Here is a 20223-nt window from a genome sequence, read left to right as displayed (position 1 = left end):
GGAAATTCAAGTTCACCAAGCTTCAACAGAAAACAAAAGACCACAAATAAGACAAGACTCAAAGTAAGTGGCTCACAAAAAATCCTTCTTATATGTAATATAAAAGCATCTAACTTAATGATTCACTATAATCTTAAAAGAGCAAAATTCTTCTTTTTTGCTCATCTACAAAACCCATCTTTTTCTTCAACTAAAATCCCCTCATCCACAAAACCCATCTTTTTCTTCAACTAAAAATGAAAGGATCAGATAGATGATTTATAAGATCCCAAACATTCTATGATTTCTACGTGGATACTTAGCTATCTATTACAGATCTGTAAGCAGAGATCTGAACCTACTTGACAACAAAAGGTGTTGTTAGGTCTGATTCTATTTCAGTTTTAAGAGAGATAAGGGAGTCGTTAATTAAAAGTGGTAGGAATTTAAAACTCAATGCTGTATGTCTCATGGTATTAGTGGATCTGAACAATTAAAATCATCCTCTATTTCAATTATTTACAAACTCAATATTACAGTATAGTTTGGATAAAGGCTGCACCCTTTTGGAAAACTGATAGAAAAATGTAATCTTTATAAACGCTTTTACCCATTTTAATACACTTAAACATTTATTTTTATAAAATATGGCAGGTGAATAAAAGAAAATAGTGTGGACTCTGGAATCAGACTACCACCATTAATGAATCAGAATCCACCATTAGTGAGCTCTAGGAATTTGGACAACTCTATCTTCCCCATCTGTACCATGGGAATAACATTATCTATTTCACAGAGTGGCTGGAGAATTAAATAATTAATATAAAGTGCACAGAGAAGTATATGGCACATAGGAAGCACACAATAAATATATGCTATCGTCATCATTATCTAACTGACCCTGCTAAATAAAATCTAAAAGGGACTTATGGGACGTCAACAATGGAAAAGTAAAGGGAAAAAAAGCTAGTTCTAACACTATTTTAACCTTGTTAGCAAAAGGCATTTATTTGTCAGGAATGTAGGTTGACAGGGTTAATAGAACACATGCTATTTTACGTGCGTGCATTAATGAAAAGGATGCAGTATATGTTAACAGTTGCACAACCTTCATTCCAGTTGCATTCGTCTCTACACTTACCCCAGACTCCGCCACCTCTTCTTCCTGTAAGCAAGAGCCACAAACATTGAAGCATGTGTTTGAATAGGAAAGCACAGAAAAAAGACAACAGTCGTGAGTCAGAGAAACTATGGAGACAGAACAGAAAAATTTTACTAGAAAAAAAAGGTAGCTTAACAGTAAAATGACTTTAATGGAATACAAGGGGGTAAAATGAATTATGATACGTACTGAAGGCCAAAAAACTCCACACTATTTAAAAGTATGCTTTTAGACCAATTATAATATATTTTTTTAGACCAATTATATTTTTAATACCTAATTCATTTAGAGGCTTATGTTAATAAGAAGCTTAAGGGAAAACATTTACTAACTATGAATTTTGAATTCAAAGTTTTCAGGGAAACCTTAAATTAAGGAATATGATCTTTTGAACTTTTTTTTAAAAAAGGATTTTTGAGCCATACATTTAAGCGAGGATGAAATTACAAGAAACAAAAATTTATAATTTCATTTTTAAGTGCAGAAATTCTCTTACAATGTGCATTAACAAGAAATTTTGACCAGCAAATTCAACTTAAAATGTAAGTATAAATATATCATCAACATCTTTATGATCCTGTATCTCCTTACATTACAATTGGGCTGAATCAAGATTCTTTTTAAAATTTTTATTCTCATTTATTTTTTTGCCCCTTCCCCCCAATCCTGACTGGTCTCATTATATCTCTGGCTTGTATCCAATAAGCTCCAGCTCTGGCCAGCCCAAAATTCTATTTTTCAGTAAGTACACTGACTACTGTTAAAATAAAAGGGGTACTTTGTCTACACAAGATATTATACACCACCAAACTGGACAATTACTTGCTTAAAGAAAGCTAGTACATTTCAGTACTAGCTGACAAACACAACTGATTCAGGAAAACTTCAGTCTAATCTAATTATGTTTTATTTTTTCCTATACTGCATTCTACTCTAGCCTAGGCCATTCCCAAGGAAACAGCCAAGTTCACTGATTTCATCCTCAGTTTCTTCCTCCTTTGCTCATTTCTGAAGCATTGTACTTAAAATATTATCAACTGGTCTGGCAGGCTCACAAAGTCATTATCATCTTGAGGAACGAGGGTGCTAAAATACATGAGTAGATGGATGTCTGTGTAAGACAACAGGGTGTGGTGGGGCCACTGTACAGGGACATATAACAAAAACAAAAACTTAAAAACAAAGAAACAAATCCTCCAGGTCTGCTTTGGTCCCTGGTTCTTACTGTTTTCTGCTTCTACACTGATGAGCAATGACACCCCTCATTACATGTAGTGATTCTCAGGGACAGAAGTGGGATGGGTTGGGAAGAGGAGATATGATATACCCCTTCCTCCATACTTTGAGAATTTCTACACTAGAGCAACAATCAGGTCAACTACTTATAAAAACAAAGACTCCTGAACGGTGATTTAGACAAAACAAAACAAAAATAAAAAAACCAATCCTGACACACATTGATTCTGTTTGGTTACAAAAACTCCATCTCTAACTTTTAAAAAACCAAGTATTGTTGTTTCCTTAGTAGGCTATATTTCTTTCAAGCCACAAGAATTGTGTCTGCCTGGGTAAACATTTCATTTTTAAAGCTCTTAGGTACTGAAGCTATACACAAAGGCCCAGAAGAAAATCAGACCAAAAATGAAAACCCTAATAACTTTTTACCCTAAAAATTACAGAAATTACTGGGGACAGCTTGACAACATACTTTATGTTTTATATAATTTGAGGAGACATTTGTTATTACATTAAAAATGAATCTTAAAAAGCATTCTTAGAAGATCAGGTTAATATTGAATGCAATTTTTATTTTTATTTCATTTTTATTAGAGATGGAGCATTCTTAAATTGGCACTTTCTAAACTGCGTTAAAGAATTTACATACAAATAAACAGCAGTACCATGACTTGAAACCAAGGAATATATTTTAAAAGAATAAAGTAGAACTTAGACAGAAATAGAACTTTAAAAATATTCAATAAAAAGACATAGTCAGTAAAAATAGAAGACTAATACTTCATACATTTTGTTAGAAACCAGATGAAAGCATCTGTCCTGTGTGATAACTTCAGTAAAGATCAGCAACTTAAACATTTAAGTTAGATGACATTTTAATTAACAATAACAATACAGATCTATGTACTCAAAAAAGTAATAGAGAACTAGGGTTCAAATCTCAGCAATTTATGTAATCCTGGACACATTACCTAACTGCTCTGAGCTTCAGTTTCTTCATATGTAAAAGGCAGGCCAATACTACTACCAACCTTTAAAGGTTATAGTGACAAACTATTACTTGAGAGGGACATCTGTAAAGCACTTAGTACACTGCGTAACAAATGGCAGATGGTCAATAAATGAAAATATTATATCATGCTCAGTGCCACTCTGTAACACTTACACACTTCAATGACATACCTCTGTCGGAACATCATAGCTGGGTCCATGTTAGCAGAAGTCATTCGAACAACTTGACGAATTTCCTTGGCAATCATTCTGAGTTTCTCAAAATTTACTAAACCATCTACTTTGGAATCATTTCCTATAGAATAAAAGTAACTTTTTTTAACTTCCAAAATTAAAATATCTATATAAAAGTAGCAGAAGTTAAGTTATTTTTGGAGGCACAAATCAGAACCTTCTTTATCAAACTGTCACTTTTGTTTTCAAGAACTGATAAACCCATAGATGGTTTAATCCTGCTCCCAGGGAATGAGCTAATGAGAGAAATTCTATTCCTATGGAAGTAATGATTATGATTATTGGAAAGTGAGAAACTGTGCATAGCTTCTAAAAGCCATTTCATTATGCTGTAGGCACACCTAGTAAAAAATACAGCTCCTCAAATCTAATTCTCCAGATGCTCAGCCCACTCTTAGGCAAGTACATGCATCTGTTTTTTTGGGCAGCAGAGTAGAGCACTTGAAAACTTAGGTTTTAGCCAGAGGTCACAAACAGTGACCTTTGGCTTAACTAATCTAGTAAGGTTTCTATGGTTTACGGTACTTAAATAAATTGTAAAATGAGCTGTCAACACTTAAGAAGTGGAAGACATCCCAAGAAAACAAGAATTTCTGACTTCTCTCGAAGAAAAAAAGCGGGGTGGGTAGGTGGGGGATTAAATAATAAGTATTGATAGGTCTGTCTTCCAAGTGGTAATAATTAGTTAAAATTAAGAGGTGGCTGGCTCGTAGGGGTAGACATCTTCTAGTCTGCCATGCATCCTCTCTTCCCCAGGATTTGAATTTACAAGCATGACTTTAATCATTAAACACAAATTTGCTTGTTTGTAAGTTCCATGGTTTTTGTTTCTGTTTCACTAAGTAGTTCTCTAAGGAAAAAAACTCATACACCTCTCAAAATGGTCTACTTTTCTTTGACGAGAACAGGAATGAGACCAGACTTAGCCCATATGTTGGCTTACCCAGTTCAAACCACAAGGCAAAAAATTATATGTTCAAAGGGTAATCTAACTATCTTTTTATCACACCTGTCTTTAACAGTTGGTCTGACCCTATTTATTTTCCACATAGCCCCTGAGGTGTCTGTGGAATTCCAAGTCCCTGAAGCCAAGTTTGAGAACCACATGGGTCTGGAACACATGGTGGGCTCCCTTTTTGTAGTAAATGGCACCTATCCATTGGACATATAAATTGTTCAGGGTCTCAACATGAGTTGAAAACAAAATGATAACCCCAAATACTTTCAAGTCACATAAACATGTTTTGAGGGAGCATGTCAGAAAAATATACTTGAAGCCTATAATGATATTTTCTTATGAAAAAGGAGTGATAATGAAAGTGGGGGCAGAACAACTAGTTAATTGGCACAACACATCTGCTAAGAACAGTTAGAAAAGTTGGACAAAAATAGAAAAAAAATGTTTTAAGTCATCAAAAAACTATCAAGGCTGTGACGATCTGAAGCAATAATGAAGATCTGTGGCAAGTTTAGCATCTCCCAGTGCTTGACCCAGCATCTGCTGATTTCAGAAAAGGGGATGATGAGCTGAAAAACTGAGTAGTGCCACCATGACCTTTGAAGTTAGAGAAGAACAACTTAAGTCTAGATAAATCTTCAATGTTTTGGGTTGGGATTTTGAAGGCCTATAATATATCCTCAGACTAAAGATAAACTAAATGCAGACTGGGATAAAAGTTCAGTGTTAAATTATCTCAAAATATGAAAAGGGTTTAAGGTGATTTTTGGATTGCTAGCACCCCTAGCTGCCTGGCAGAAGCAAGCTTTAATTCTCTCTGGAGGAATGTAATATTGTCTGAAACCCTAGATTATTTCTGTATTTCTTTATACACAACATCCATTTGGTCAAAAATAACCAGGTACATCAGGAGAAAATTCAACATGATTGAAATGCAAGGAAAAAAAGAAAGACAACAGAAAGACTCATAAAGGATCTAGATTACGGAGTTATTGGAGACAAACACAATAGTAACTGGTAAATATGTGCAAGGTTATAAAAAACAACACTGAGAACTTTGGCAGAGAACATGAAGATAAAAATGAATTTAAATTGTAAAACTGGAAAAAAAAAACCCAATAACTGAAATAAGGAATTTGCTGCTGAATTTAACAGTAAATTAGTACACAGTTGAAGAAATAATTTAAAAATTGGACATTAAGCTGGGAGAAAATTCCAGAATGAATAAAAATATCCAGGTCAGAGAAAACCAAATGCTGCACCTAGTCACATCATAGCAAAACTAGAGAAAAACAGAGATAGAGAGAAGAGAAAATTATAAAGCAGCTACGAGAAAAAGGGTAGATTGTTGTCAAAGGAACAACAAATAAGACTGACACTTGATTTCTCAACAATAACAATGGAAGCCAGGAGACAGTTTTGTTATATCAAGATGTTGAAAGGTAAGTGCCAACCAAAGTTATGCCTTAAGAATGAATATTAATTAAAGACATTTTTCAAATAAACAAAAAGTAGATTTCATCACCAGTAGACTTGCACATAAGGGAATAATAATCAGTGTTCTACAGCAGAAAAAAACCCCAACCATATGAAAACTTTGAAATGCAGGAAAAGTAACAATATCATCATGCAGGTAAAGCTAAATAAATACTGACTTTACTAAACAACAATAGTATAGTGTGGCATTTAAAGGCATGGAAACAACTGTATATGTCGGGAGGTGAGCAAATGGGAATTTAAGTGGTCTAACTTCTTGCACTGCCTGACACACAGAAAAGTACTAATAAATATTACGTGAATTAATATCAACAAGTATAAATATATTGGGTTGGCCAAAAAGTTCCTTTGGTTTTTAAGTAAAAAAGACATTTTTCATTTTCACCAAGAACTTTATTGAACAACGTATTCACCTTTTTGTTCCACTACCTTCTGCCATTTTCCAGGTAACTTCATAATTCTATCTTCCCAAAATTTTTTATCTTTTTGAGAAAAGAACTGTTCCAGGTGCCTTTTACAGTCTTCCAGGAAATGGAAATTTTTTCCATTAAGAGAATTTTGTAAAGACCGAAATAAATGGAAACCCGAAAGTGCAATCTCTGGTGAATATGGCGGATGAATCAGAACTTCCCAGCCAAGCTGTAACAGTTCTTGCTTGGTCATAAAAGAAACATGCGGTCTTCCGTTATCCTGATAGAAGATTATGCATTTTCTGTTGACTAATTCTGAACGCTTTAGGTCGAGTGCCGCTTTCAGTTGGTCTAATTGGGAGCAGTACTTGTTGGAATTAATCATTGGGTTTTCTGGAAGGAGTTCATAATAGAAGACTCATTCCCTTCCAATCCCACCATATACACAACATCCATCACCTTCTTTGGATGAAGACCGGCCTTTGGTGTGGTTGGTGGTTGTTCATTTCGCTTGCCCCACGATCTCTTCTGTTCCACATTATTGTGCAGTATCCACTTTTCATCACCAGTCAAAATTTGTTTTAAAAACGAAACGTTTTCATTACTTTTAAGTATAGAATCACATGCAGAAATATGGTCAAGAAGGTTTTTTTTCGCTTAACTTATGTGGAACCCAAACATCAAAGCAATTAACATACCAAGCTGGTGCAAATGATTTTCAATGCTTGATCTGTGTATTTTGAGTATGTTGGCTATCTCCAGTGTGGTATAATGTTGATTGTTCTCAATTAATATTTCAATTTGATTGCTATCAACTTCAACTGGTCTACCCGACCGTGGAGCAATGTCCAGCAAGAAATCTCCAGCACGAAACTTCGCAAACCACTTTTGACACGTTCGAGCAGTCACAGCACCTTCTCCGTACACCGCACAAATCCTTTTGTGCATTTCAGTTTCATTTTTACGTTTCTTTAAATAATAAAGTATAATATGCCAAAAATGTTGCTTTTTTCTTCCATCTTCAATATTAAAATGGCTACACAAAAATCCACCAATTTTGATAAGTTTTTTAAAAATGCACGCTGACATGACAGCTGTCATGATACAATCTAACAAAATTGTTTCGAATGAAGTGAAAGACAACTAAGAGCTACTAGAAAAAACCGAACAAACTTTTTGGCCAACCCAATATAATGTCTAGTGTAACACTAGAAAATGAGTAAAACTGTATAGTCAGCAAGTTAATGGAGGACAAATACCATTCACAAAAATCAATTAAGGGGATTGCAGATAAACCACATGGCAAAAGGTTAATTTGGTTTTTAAAACTAAGAACTTGCTGTTCATCAAAAGACATCCTTAAGAGAGTCAAAAGGCAAGTCATACTATATACAGGACTTACACAAAATTCTTAAAAAGTATATTAGAAAAACAGAACATTATAAAAAATAAGCAGGACACTGAACTGATAATTGTCAAAAGAGGACGAATAAATATACAAAAGTGTGTTCAGCCTCATTAGTAATCAGAGAAATGCAAATTAAACCACATCAAGATACAATTACACACCTACTGGAATGGATAAAAGTAAAAAGAATCAATTTACCAGGTGTTGGTGAGAATGAGGAACAACAAGAATGCTAAAAACACTGCCAGTGTTCCACTTTAGTAGATTAACCTCAAACTGCTTTCCAAAGTTGATTATATGAATATCAGGACCCATAAATTTCACTGTGAATTATACTGAACAAAAATGCACGTGCACTACGAGATATGTGAAAGAATATTCATAGCAGCATTATTCGTATACAGTGGAAACTATCAAATGCTCATCAATGGATTGGATGAATCCACTGTATTGCATTTATGTAATGGAATGACTGCTAAATAGTTTTGAAAATGAAGTACAGTTACACTCAAAAACATGGAAGAATCTCATCTCACAAGTCTAATGCTGACCAAAATAATCCAGAAGCCAAACCAAAACTAAAAAAATAAACATACTCTGTGATTATATAAAGTTCAAGAACTGGTGAAACTAAACCACAGTATTAGAAGTCAAGACCCTAGTTATCTTTGGGGAAGATGAAGGTGGTCACCAGGAAAGGGCATGAGTGGGGGTGCTGGGAGGTAGGCAATATTTTATTTCTTTGACTGGATGTTGGGTGCATGGGTGTTTGCTTTGTCATAATTCATTGAGTTGTTCACTTGTTCTGGGTACTTTTCTGTATGTGTTTAGTAATTAAAAAATTAAGTTGGAAGGATAAATATTACTAAACAAAACAATAAATAAGATCAAAAAGTCTGATCTTGGTTGTAAGTCAACTTTAAGTTTGAATGCATTGGGTAAACACCTACATTTGTTCTTGTCAATAATGTGGGTTTTGGTTCCTAAGATTTGCTGCATTTAACTGGGTAAAGCTTTAGTGACTTTTAATCAATAGACTGGAAAATACATTAAACACATCACAGTTATGGAGAATTAGCTGAAGCTAAATATGCTCATTTTCAAATTACTTTTAAATACCTTCATGTAGAAATGTCATATCTTTCTTGACAACGGGGAAGAGTGGAATAATTGGAGGCTGCATGCTTTGACTACTAAGAATATTTCTATATTTTGCCATGTTTCTAGATGGATCAAAAAGGTCTTGTAGATCTTGGAGGTGTTTCTCATACTTGCTTGGTAACTTTTCCCAAGTACCTCTGAGTCGTGCTACAGATGCCAGGTTCAAGCCACTGCCGAAGATGAGAATAAAAACATTAGAAAGGGACTTGTGGGAGAGAAAGGACTCAAGTCAGGAAAGTGTATAAACCAATCTTTTCTAATAAAGGTAAAATAAGCAGGGACAAATTTCAATGTGTTGAAATAAACAGGAGAACCATGAAAAAATAAATAAATAAAAGGGACTCCTTGATCTTAAGGAAAACTTCCTTCAAAGGAACTACATTACTTGCCTATGGTTGTATACTAACAGCCTTTATTTTGTAGTCTGCATGTAAATCACAAATATAGTAACTCCATAAAATAGGCATTTAACTTAAAAATAAACTTCAAGTATCACAATGTTTTTTTATTTGCTCAGAAATAACTTTATGGACAAATTACCTATTTGAGAGTGGTGTAAGTGATGACAAGCGTTATATAAGAAGCAAGGCAAGTTCTGGGGCTGAAAACCTTCTTTCCTTGAGATTTTAGCCACTCATGTCCCTGATTCCAATACTTCCATATCCCTAGATTCTAATCCTGTTGTCCCTCAGGCCTTCATATATTCAATGTCTCCTCTCTATAGGATTTTAAACAAACTTAGATGGTCCTAACTTTAAAAATAATGCATGCCAATCAGGCTACAACTCCTCCTCCCTATCCCTTACCTCTATACTACCAACTCATAGGTATGCTGCTGAATGAATAGTGCAATTTTCTTACCAGTTAATCCCTCTTTTGTTCTCAGCCACCTGACTTTTACCAATACTATGGTATTTAAAATGTTCTCTTGATTTCTGATTTTAAAGTGTGGAGTTAAGGTATCTTTGTTCCCTCTGCTTCTCAGAAATCATCCCAAACAACTACAAGGATGAATAACAGGAATGCAAATTTCATCTCCACCAAAACTAAGAGATATCTGTAACTCCTAAACACATTAGAAAGGCTGTCAAAAAATAGTCAAGGTCAACTTTGAGTAGGCAAAATGCTGAAAAAGAATGCCTGCAGCTGAAGATGTCAATGAAAGCTGGTAAAGCACAGCTCTCTGAAGCAGGTAACTCACCCAGAAGGCAAACCAGGAATCCCGTATTTGGAACAACACAACAGAGTCCATAGGCTGACAGAATTAGGAGGGGGTTGGACTCTGTTCTTTACCAGAGAGTGTCAGGGAAAGTAAGATTAACACAGTACACACAGTGATATAACATCTTGGCAAGAAGGAATTTAACAGTGACACAAGAAAGAAGGGAGAAACTGAGTTGTAAACAGCCATAAAACTGCCAATTTTCATTTGCTGGAGAGAAGTAAAGGGTAAAACAATTCACATACAAGCTCTATTTCTGCTAGCCTGGGATACTGCCCTGGCTTTTCTCCCACATGAATCTCCTGCAGATAGATGGTATAGGAAAACTCATGTCATTCAAAAAGAAGGAATGAATGCCAGAGCTATAACATGCTGCTGCAAGGAAAAACAAAGACTTAAAGATCATAAAGCAGGAAAATGTTCCAACAATACAATAAAAACTGGGACTAATGACTCTAGCCATGATTTCAAATGAACTAATAAAGTAAACAAAGAGTAATGCAGTGATATAGGAGTTTAGGGAAAAAATATATAAGTTGATAAAAAAGTTAAGTAAAGTTTAGAAAAGAATGGAAGAAAAAAATGCAACCAACAGAGAAATGAAGGCAACACTGGAACCTACATAAAGAAAAAAAAGACACTGCTAAAACCTTAGGCAAGTGACTTAAAGGATTAACAAAAGCAATCAATGGAAATGGACAGAGCTGAAAAGAACAAGAGAGAAAATAATGAATATGGAAGACAGAGGAGATCTAAAATATATATAATTGGTATCCTTGAAGAAGGAAACGAAAATAATGGAACTGAAAAAATATTCAAAAGTACAATTTGAGAAAACTATTCAGAAACAAAAGAACTGAATCTATAGAATAGATACCACAGTTCCAGAGAACTTGATACAAAACTAAATGAGATGTGGAAACACCCATGTAAAGGTAAATGACTTCAGAGATAAGGAAATAATAAAGAGAGTAAACACAGAAACTTGAACAGCTATATAAAATGCTAGTTGTAGAGCCATTATCTATGAGGTTCCCAAGAAATTACATGTTAGACAAGAATTTTAAAGGCAGATAAACTGACACTGTAGTTCAAAGCCAACAGAAAAACACTCTGAATATGCTCAGGATATATAATTCCCATAAGCCCTTGTGCAAGAAATGACTAGAAAACAAACTTCAACCAGGAGATGACTGGAGAGAGTGATGTCAGCATTATACTGTCATAAGACGACCCTCATTTTACCCCCTGCCCCAACAACGAAAATTCAGCATCTATCCATGAACAGTAAGTAGTGCCTCTGTGGGAGTTGTGAGACCCAGAATCACACACCAAGGGACCTGAGAGGAGCCTCACCCACCGGTATACTGGGTAACAAGCAGGTAGATTTGGGTACTGGCTGTGGAACCTACAGGAGACTATGAAATGGTTCTGGCCCCTCTTAGCTGTGGTCTGGGAACACATGGAGAACACTGACTTGGGTGGTCAGCTACAGATAAGAGAGCCTTTGTGAAGTCCAGGTTTCCAGAGAAGTTCAAGCACTCTGCTGGAATATAACAGAACAGAAAAAAAGAGTGCAGATGCACTGGAATAGAAATAGCTTGACTTTGCTGGCATCAAGGAAAGCATAGCTTAAGCCTAAACTAGACAGCCTACGATTTCTCCCACAGGGGAAAGGGAGAGCCAGTGAGTGAATGCTTGGCTGCCCTAGCAGTGTAGGATGCTGCCAAAGACACTCATTCTGTCTTGTAGCATCCAGAGCACTAAAGTGGGAGCTCCATGACTGGGGGGAGGGAACAGATCAGAAGAGCAGCATATAAGATTCCAAGAAGTATTAAAGGGATGCGGTTCCTGCTAAATGCTTCTGGATTCCAACCGGAAGCCCATCCAGGAGCCACAGGGAAAACCTCACTTGTAAACCCCCCAACGTACCCAAGAGCACCTGCAGCTCAACATGCACAAACCCACACCTCCCCCCACTCTGCTACTGGCTCCCTGTGCAAGGTCCCAAGAGAAAGCTCTGGTAGAGAGGAAACACACACAGGAAACAGGCCAAGAAGAAACCACAAACCTGAGCTGTAGCACTACCTTTAGGAAAACAAAAGAGACTATCAGCAGCTGACACAGTACATCCTAGGATACAGAGAAGACATACAAGCTTCAGAATTCTGCCACAAGAGGGAAAAGAAGCATGGAGCAGATGTATCCACACAATGCCTGAGAAAGCCTCAGAATCTAGCAATATATCAAGAATGATGAAAGGTTTTTTATCCTGAAGGCAACACATAAAACTCAGACAAGGTGAATGCTATTTCAAATGCAAAAAGAGCAAGTAACATGAAAACTGAAGGAAACACAACATCACCAAAAGTTCACAGTAATCTTCCAGTAATCAAACCCAAAGACATGGCGATCTATAATTTACCTAACAAAGAATTCAAAACAGGTGTTCTAAGAAAACTCAATCAGCTATAAGAAAACAAAGACAATTCAACGAAATCAGGAAAACAATATATGATCCAAATGAGAAATTTAACAAAGATATAGACATCACAAGAAAGAACCAAATGAATATTCTGGAGCCGAAGAATTCAGTGAATGAAATGAAAAAATGCACTAGAGAGCATCAACATCCAGTAGACCAAAGGGAAGGAAAAATCAATGAGATAGAGGACAGGAACTTTGAAATAACTCAGTCTGAGGAGAAAAAAGAATGAAGAAAGTTGGGAAACCATCAAAAAAAAAACCCCAATATACAAACCACTGGAGTTCCAGAGGGTGAAGTGAGGGAAAAGGAGGCAAAAAGACTATTTAAAGAAGTATGGCTGAGAACTTCCCAAACCTGGCAAGAGATCTAGACATCCAAGCTCACGAAGCTAATTGGTCACCCCATTATTTCAATCTAAAACAACTTTCTCCAAGACACATTATAATAAAGGCAGCAAGAGAAAAAAAGATTGTAACTTACAAAGGAAACCCCATTAGGCTATCAGCAGATTTCTTAGCAGACACCTTACAGGCCAGGAGAGAGTGGTCTAACAGTCAAGAGTACTCTATCTGGCAAAGTTATCCTAGAGAAATGGAGGACTTTCCCAGAAAAACAAGAGCTGAGATATTCACCATCACTAGATGTGCCTTATAAGAAATGCTAAAAGAACTTCTTCAAATGAAATGAAATGATGCTAACTAGTAACATGAAAACATATAAAAATATACAACACTCTGATAAAGGTAAGTATACAGTTAAATTTTAAAAACTCTCAACACTGAAATATGATGGCATGTTAACTAGAGTATAAAGGTTAAAGGACAAGAGTGTCAAAAATAACTCTAGCTACTATAATTTGTGAATGAATACACAATATAAAAAGGCAAATTGTGACATTAAAAACATAAAAGAGGGGGTAGGGTTTTGTATGTGACTGAAATTTTATCAGTGTCAAATAGACTGTTAATAAGATGCTTCATGTAAGTCTCATGGTAACCACAAAGCAAAAGCCTATAGTGGACTCACAAAAGATGAAAAGGGAATCAGAGCATACCACCATGGAAAAGCACCAATTCACAAAGGAACACAGCAACAGAGTCAAAAAGTTAACAAGGGAATTACAAAACGTCCAGAAAACAATTAGATGGCAGTGGTGAAGTCCTTACATTTCAATAATTACTCTAAAGGTAAATGGACTGAATTTTCCAATCCAATGGCATAGTTACTGGTGGATAAAAAAAACCAAGATCCCACTATATACTGACTACTCAACTCAGCCTAAAGGATACAGACAGGCTCAAAGTGAATGGATGGAAAAAGATATTCCATGCAAGTGGAAACCAAAAGAGAATAGAGTTATTTATGTCAGACAAAATAGACTTTAAGTCAAAAATGGTAATAAGAGACAAAGAAGGTCATTATATAATGATAAAGGGGTCAACTCAGCAAGAAGACATAAGAATTGTAAATATGTATGCACCCAACAGCACAGCACCTAAGTATATTAAGCAAACACCAACAGATCTGAAGGGAGAAAAAAACAATACAGTAACAGCAGGGGACTTCAATATCCCACTTTAGCAATGGATCAATCACCCAGACAAAAAAATCAACAAGGAAATGTTGGACCTGAAGCATACTTTAGATCAATGGACCTAACAGATATATACAGGACATTCCATCCAACATCAGCAGAATACACATTCTTCTCAAGCATGCACAGAACATCTTCCAGGATAGGTCATGTAAGCCACAAAACAAGTCTTAGCAAATTTAAGAAGACCCAAATCATACCAAGTATCTTTTCTGACCAGAGTGTGTGAAACAGCAAGAGGAAAAATGGAAAATCTACAAATATATGGAAATTAAGTAACACACCCCTGAACAATCAATGGGTCAAAGAAACCAAAGGGGAAATTAAAAAATGCCTCTAAACAAAGGAAAATGGATATACAACGTTCCAAAATTTGGTGGATGCTTCAAAAGCAGTTCCAAGACAGAAGTTTATAATGATAAATAATTATATTAAGAAAGATCTCAAGTAAATTACGTAACATATGTAACCAGAACTAGAAAAAGAAGAAACTAAGCCTTCTGGGAAATAACAAAAATCCAAGTGGAAATAAATAAGAGACCAGAAAAACAACAGAAAAGATCAATGAAACTAAGAACAGGTTTTCTGAAATAATAAACAAAACTGACAAACCTTTGGCTAGACTTAAAAAAAGAGAAATAAATAAAATATGCTATTTAATTCCAGCCATAAGTGATGATTTGCCTGTGTCATCTCTGCTGAAAAGTCAATATATCCTTTATATTCTGTAATGTATTTTAATATAAAATGTAAGAATACAAAGCAATTAACTTTACATGAACTATCGAAAATATATATAATAAAATGTTCTTCATAACAAAACAAACCTCCTAACCAAAGCAAAGCCTCTTAACCAAATCTCGCCTTTCTTACGCCCATCTTGGGGCTGCTGTCCACCACCCTCGCTCAAATCATTCTGTTTCCTTGGCTTTAATGACACTATCAAAACTGTGCTCTCCTACTGTTTCTTATATTGATCCTCTATTTCTTTGGCTGGACTCTCTTCTTTACCTCCACCCTGAGGATGGTCTCTAAGGTATGGTTTTTAGCTCTTTACCATTTTCTTTGGACACAGAGATCTCTTCTGGTGTCAATCAATTTTTTTTTTTTTAATGGAATACTCTGAAACTGAGCCTATAACTCTCAGATTCTTTACTCCATGCTTCCTATACAAATATTTTCAATTTCTAGCCTTCTAAGTGTTTATCAATGGCATCTCTGTTCTCTTGTTTTAGACCCAGCTGTTAAAAACTGTGAGGTAGGTGGTGTAATTCCTGAATTTCACAGATGAGAAACCGGTCTTCAGTTTCCCCTTGACACGTTAGAGGCCAGATTCAAATACAGGTGCAGTTGATTCTAAAGGTCACTCTATTAATCTCTATTCAATACTTCCTTCACAGTGCCTAGTTCAATCGCATCCACTGGTAAATTTCATAAAGGAGTTTTCTATTACTATGACAGATTTATGATTAAAAAGTTCCTTAAAGATTCTAATTTTATCTCATGTGAGTATTAGGAATAAATCATAATTAATTTTTTGGAGGGTGTGCATAGATGGGATTAGTTAAGGTAGCTATTATGCTGCCATATACAAGCACATGGCCTTATAAACAGACCAAACTACCACTACCCTCCACCATTAAAATCAGACTTGCTTTAAGAGGAATCCCTCTGTTGGTCAGCATTGTGCTGGATGAGGGTCAGAAAATAAATTACCTAGACCTAGATTCTCATAATAAGTGAAGAGAAGGAAGAAGGTTCCCAGGACCTCATGTAACCATCCACACTTCCTGGGCTTATAAACTTTGAAGGATTTTTACAATTCTTATGGCCCAGCTTTTGTCTGAGTGGTAACACATTCACTGATACCTTGTATAGTCTGTGGGAAACAGGAAGAGGTCACCAAATGGCTGCTGCTGTTATTACTGTTGCTGCTGTTGTCACTTCAAAATAGCAATTTTAAGTTAGTGCATTAATACCATTAATTTTTAGTGCATTAATTTTTCAGTGTCAAATCATGGTGAGGCAGGCACTGCCTGTTGCACAGAAGTCTGATGATAAAGACAGCTATTGGGCATACATCCAAGAGGGTATAATACCCCAAAGGGGGAGAAAGGAAGAAAATTGGGAAGGCAATCACCTATACTTACCAAAAAAATGTTTAAGTGACTGAAAGATGGAAGAAACAAAAAGAGAAAAAAACCAGTCTCACCAGAATGGAAAATATATTAAATCTAACAATATTTATATAAACACATATTAATTGAACTTTTCTTCTCCCAGCCATTTAATACCTAAGAAGAAAATCAGCTTCATGTCCAGTATCATGACAAAACCATAAAGAAATATTTGTACAAATTTACCTTATTATTGCAAACATGGAATTGAAGTTCTTACATTCTCGACAATGAAGTGCAATTTTAATAAAATGTTTAATAATCTTCATTCGTTTGAGCTGATTTGATTCAGTTAAAATCTCTGAGGCCACCCAGAATGTCTCTTGGTTTACAATATCTTCAAATTCTTTCAAGTGAGTATTTCCTGTTTTTGAATCTAACTTAAAAAGGTCATCAATATATTCAGTAGGCTCAATATTACGAAATAAATCAAAGTCCCTCATTGACAGCTGAGTGGCCACCTCAATAGTACTGAGCTGCAGCATGGATAGTTGGCTTTCCTTAATTAGTTCTTGAGCATCTTCATCTGAACAGAGGGTTTCTGTTTCCATGTTATTTTTTAAATAATATCTAAAAGGAAAAAAATTGTTTTTATAAGTGATTTCACATTTATAAGGACACTTTCCCTCTATTACTGTTGTCAAAATATCATTATACTGTTAATAACTTTTTGCCAGCAATGTCAGAAGAATATTGATTTAAAGATAAGACAGAGGGACTTCCCTGGTGGCACAGTGGTTAAGGCTCCGTGCTCCCAATGCAGGGGGCATGGGTTCGATCCCTGGTCAGGGAACTAGATCCCACATGCCACAACTAAGGAGGCCACCTCCTGCAACTAAGACCCAGTGCAACTAAATAATAAATAAATATTTTAAAACAAGATAAAATGGAAAATTAATATTTTAAATAAGAAGACTTTCAAGAAGTTTTCCTCTTATTCCACCATTTAACATCTATTATTTTAAAGTATAAAAATAATGTTGGGGCTTCCCTGGTGGCGCAGTGGTTGGGAGTCTGCCTGCCGATGCAGGGGACACGGGTTCGTGCCCTTGTCTGGGAAGATCCCACATGCCGCGGAGCGGCTGGGCCCGTGAGCCATGGCCGCTGGGCCTGCGCGTCCGGAGCCTGTGCTCCACAGCGGGAGAGGCCACAACAGTGAGAGGCTCACGTACCACAAAAAAAAAAAAAAAAAAAAATGTTGATTATGCTGTGAACTTAGTCATTTTAAGAAACTACTCTCATGACATGTGAAGAATCACGTGTATATTCTTGAGAACAAAAGCTTTGTGAGGGCTCTATAAGGATATAGGATACATAATAGGTACTATACAAATACTTGTTCATGGATAGCATGAATAAACTCCTGAATCAAGACTGTTCACATCTCTACTCAGAAGTTGTTGCTGCACTCATTCCCTTCTTAACTCTAAATTTCCAAGACAAGCAAAGAAGAATAAAACCCATACAGGAGGGAAACTCTTCCACTACTGATTTCTCCCTTGATAAATCCAAAACCTCATTCCAGCAAATGGCACTGACCAGTAACCATAAAAAAGATCTTCATTTGCCTTTCACCTTTTTAGATGAACAATTTTATGGCACTTAAAAGCTAAGAGATGGGTTAAGTAAAGAATTCACAATTGGGAAATATACAGGGCTGTTGCTGCAGAAGAGGTTACATATTGTATCACATGTATTTTTTACTTCATTCTTTTCTAACATACAAGTTGATCTAAGCCTAAGTTTGTGTCCATCTATGTTTTATTGTCAAGGAACTATATTTCTTTTTCTTCTGCCTTTAAATTGTTCACATGCCTAAGAGATTACCCTAAATAAGTGTTGAAACTCATATTATAGATAATAAAATTATATCTAACAAAGTATGTTATGCTTATTAACTCATTTAATTCTCATAACATTCCTCTGAGGTAGGTTCCATTATTATCATCCCACTTTATGATGAGAAAATTCAGGCACAGAGAAACTAAATAACTTGCTCAAGATCACATAGCCAGACCAGGGATTTGAATTTGGGCAGTCTGGCTCCAGGGTCCATGCTCTTAACCACTATGTAAAGCCAGCAAAGCACCGTTAACCCACTCTTTCTTAACAGCAACCATGATGGATAGTCATTTTAAGGTTTCCAAGGATCTCATCCTACATATGAATCTGGGCTCACTAAAAAGATTGCATTATTGTCAGAGAAAATCACCAAAGAACAAATGTAGTACTAAAACTATCTTCTAGTTGATCAAATAATTTTCAGAGCACATTAAAAACATTTTTTAAAAGTTTTCCTGTATATTCATAAAAGGAAAACTACTAAGAAAAAGAATTATGAAAACTATGACTTCTTCTGCCCAAAGTACATACTGATCATTTAAAAAGCAAATTTATAAATTAACATATATACACTCAGATACATATAAAGATATGGATCATCTAGTTTCCCCCTCTAAAAAACAGGGATTGGACTATACCAGTGGTTGTAAGACTTCATTTTACCAGGAGGGCTAAAATATTTTAGTACACTATCCTCCCTTTCTTTCTCCCACTTTTGGGTAGCACTTATTAGTGCTAACACTCTAAGATTCTATTATACATAATTACGGAGACAACAGAAAGCTAACGAAAGAGAAATACATGTTAATTTTAGAGAGAACTCAGTGGACCTAAAAACATGATGTTCCTAATTAAAGTATCTCTTTTAGCATGGAACCTTCAAAAACACATGTAGAAATAAGTACATTCATTAATAAGCACATTCACCTTCCATTGAGCTGAATTCTATCAGCTAATTTGGAGAACTGGTCCGGAAGTCTCCTCTGTTTTATGACACCCTCAGGAGTAACAGAAACTTCACAGAGAGAATATGTGTCAGATGCACCAGTCAAACCAAATTCATGAATAGCTTGACAAACAACTTCTTTAGCTGTAGTGTCTTTACAGATGATAATGTAGCAACTTTGTTGATCTGCTTTGAAAACTCTTATAACTTGATCAGGAATATCTGTATAAATACAAAAATATGTCCTGTTATTTTCCAGAAAATGGCTTTTAAACTCTTCAAAAAATAATTTGGAAGACAATGATCTCTCTAAACAGTAATATATACATTTCTATTTCAGGAGGTTAAGAGAAATCATTGCTTCATTTATTAATAAATAAATGTATCTTTTCAGATGACAAAATATTAATATATGTTCACAGGAAAACACCAAGAAAAAGAGAAAAATTAGAGTCATACTACGCATACAATTTGGAAGCTACAAAATTTTTATTATAAACATTTTTATGCCATTAAATATTCTTCAACAAAACATTTTTTAATGGAGGCACAGGACTTCACAATATGTATTTGATAATTTGAAATGATCCAAACCCTTAATCACAGACATTTACCTTGCATATCACTTTCCTTTATTATAAGTAACAGTATGATAAATAATTCCCCCCACCCCAAACTCTCCCTGTAGATAAACCTTTGCATGAAAGCTGATTATTTCCTCAGGGAAAATCCAAAAAAAGAGAAATGCTGAGTTAGAGGGCATACATATTGTTAAGGTTTTTGAAATATAGTTCTGAACTGTTCTCCAGGACAGTTATAATATTTTATCATCCTAGGGTATAAAGAGAACAATTTTAGTCACACTCTTATCAAAACTGTTTATTAAAACTTTTTTTTT

At 35.4% G+C, this 20223-nt stretch overlaps 1 protein-coding gene across 5 annotated transcripts in view; it reads right to left on the bottom strand.

Annotated features, from left to right (window-relative positions):
- RAPGEF6 (Rap guanine nucleotide exchange factor 6) overlaps positions 1-20223 on the bottom strand; it is a 218324-nt gene that overhangs the window by 22525 nt on the left and 175576 nt on the right. For all 5 annotated transcript variants that reach the window (XM_060008898.1, XM_060008900.1, XM_060008899.1 and 2 more), the window contains 4 exons: positions 19307-19547; positions 16724-17107; positions 9015-9226; positions 3560-3683 (listed from right to left, as the gene is read on the bottom strand). In XM_060008898.1, coding sequence (XP_059864881.1) covers positions 3560-3683; positions 9015-9226; positions 16724-17107; positions 19307-19547 — 961 coding nt within the window. The remainder of the gene's footprint in view (positions 1-3559; positions 3684-9014; positions 9227-16723; positions 17108-19306; positions 19548-20223) is intronic.

The sequence above is a fragment of the Delphinus delphis genome, chromosome 3 (genome assembly GCF_949987515.2).
Source record: "Delphinus delphis chromosome 3, mDelDel1.2, whole genome shotgun sequence".
Classification (NCBI taxonomy): domain Eukaryota; kingdom Metazoa; phylum Chordata; class Mammalia; order Artiodactyla; family Delphinidae; genus Delphinus; species Delphinus delphis.
The sequence above is the reverse complement of the archived record's forward strand: the minus strand, read 5'-3'. Positions and strand labels throughout refer to the sequence as shown.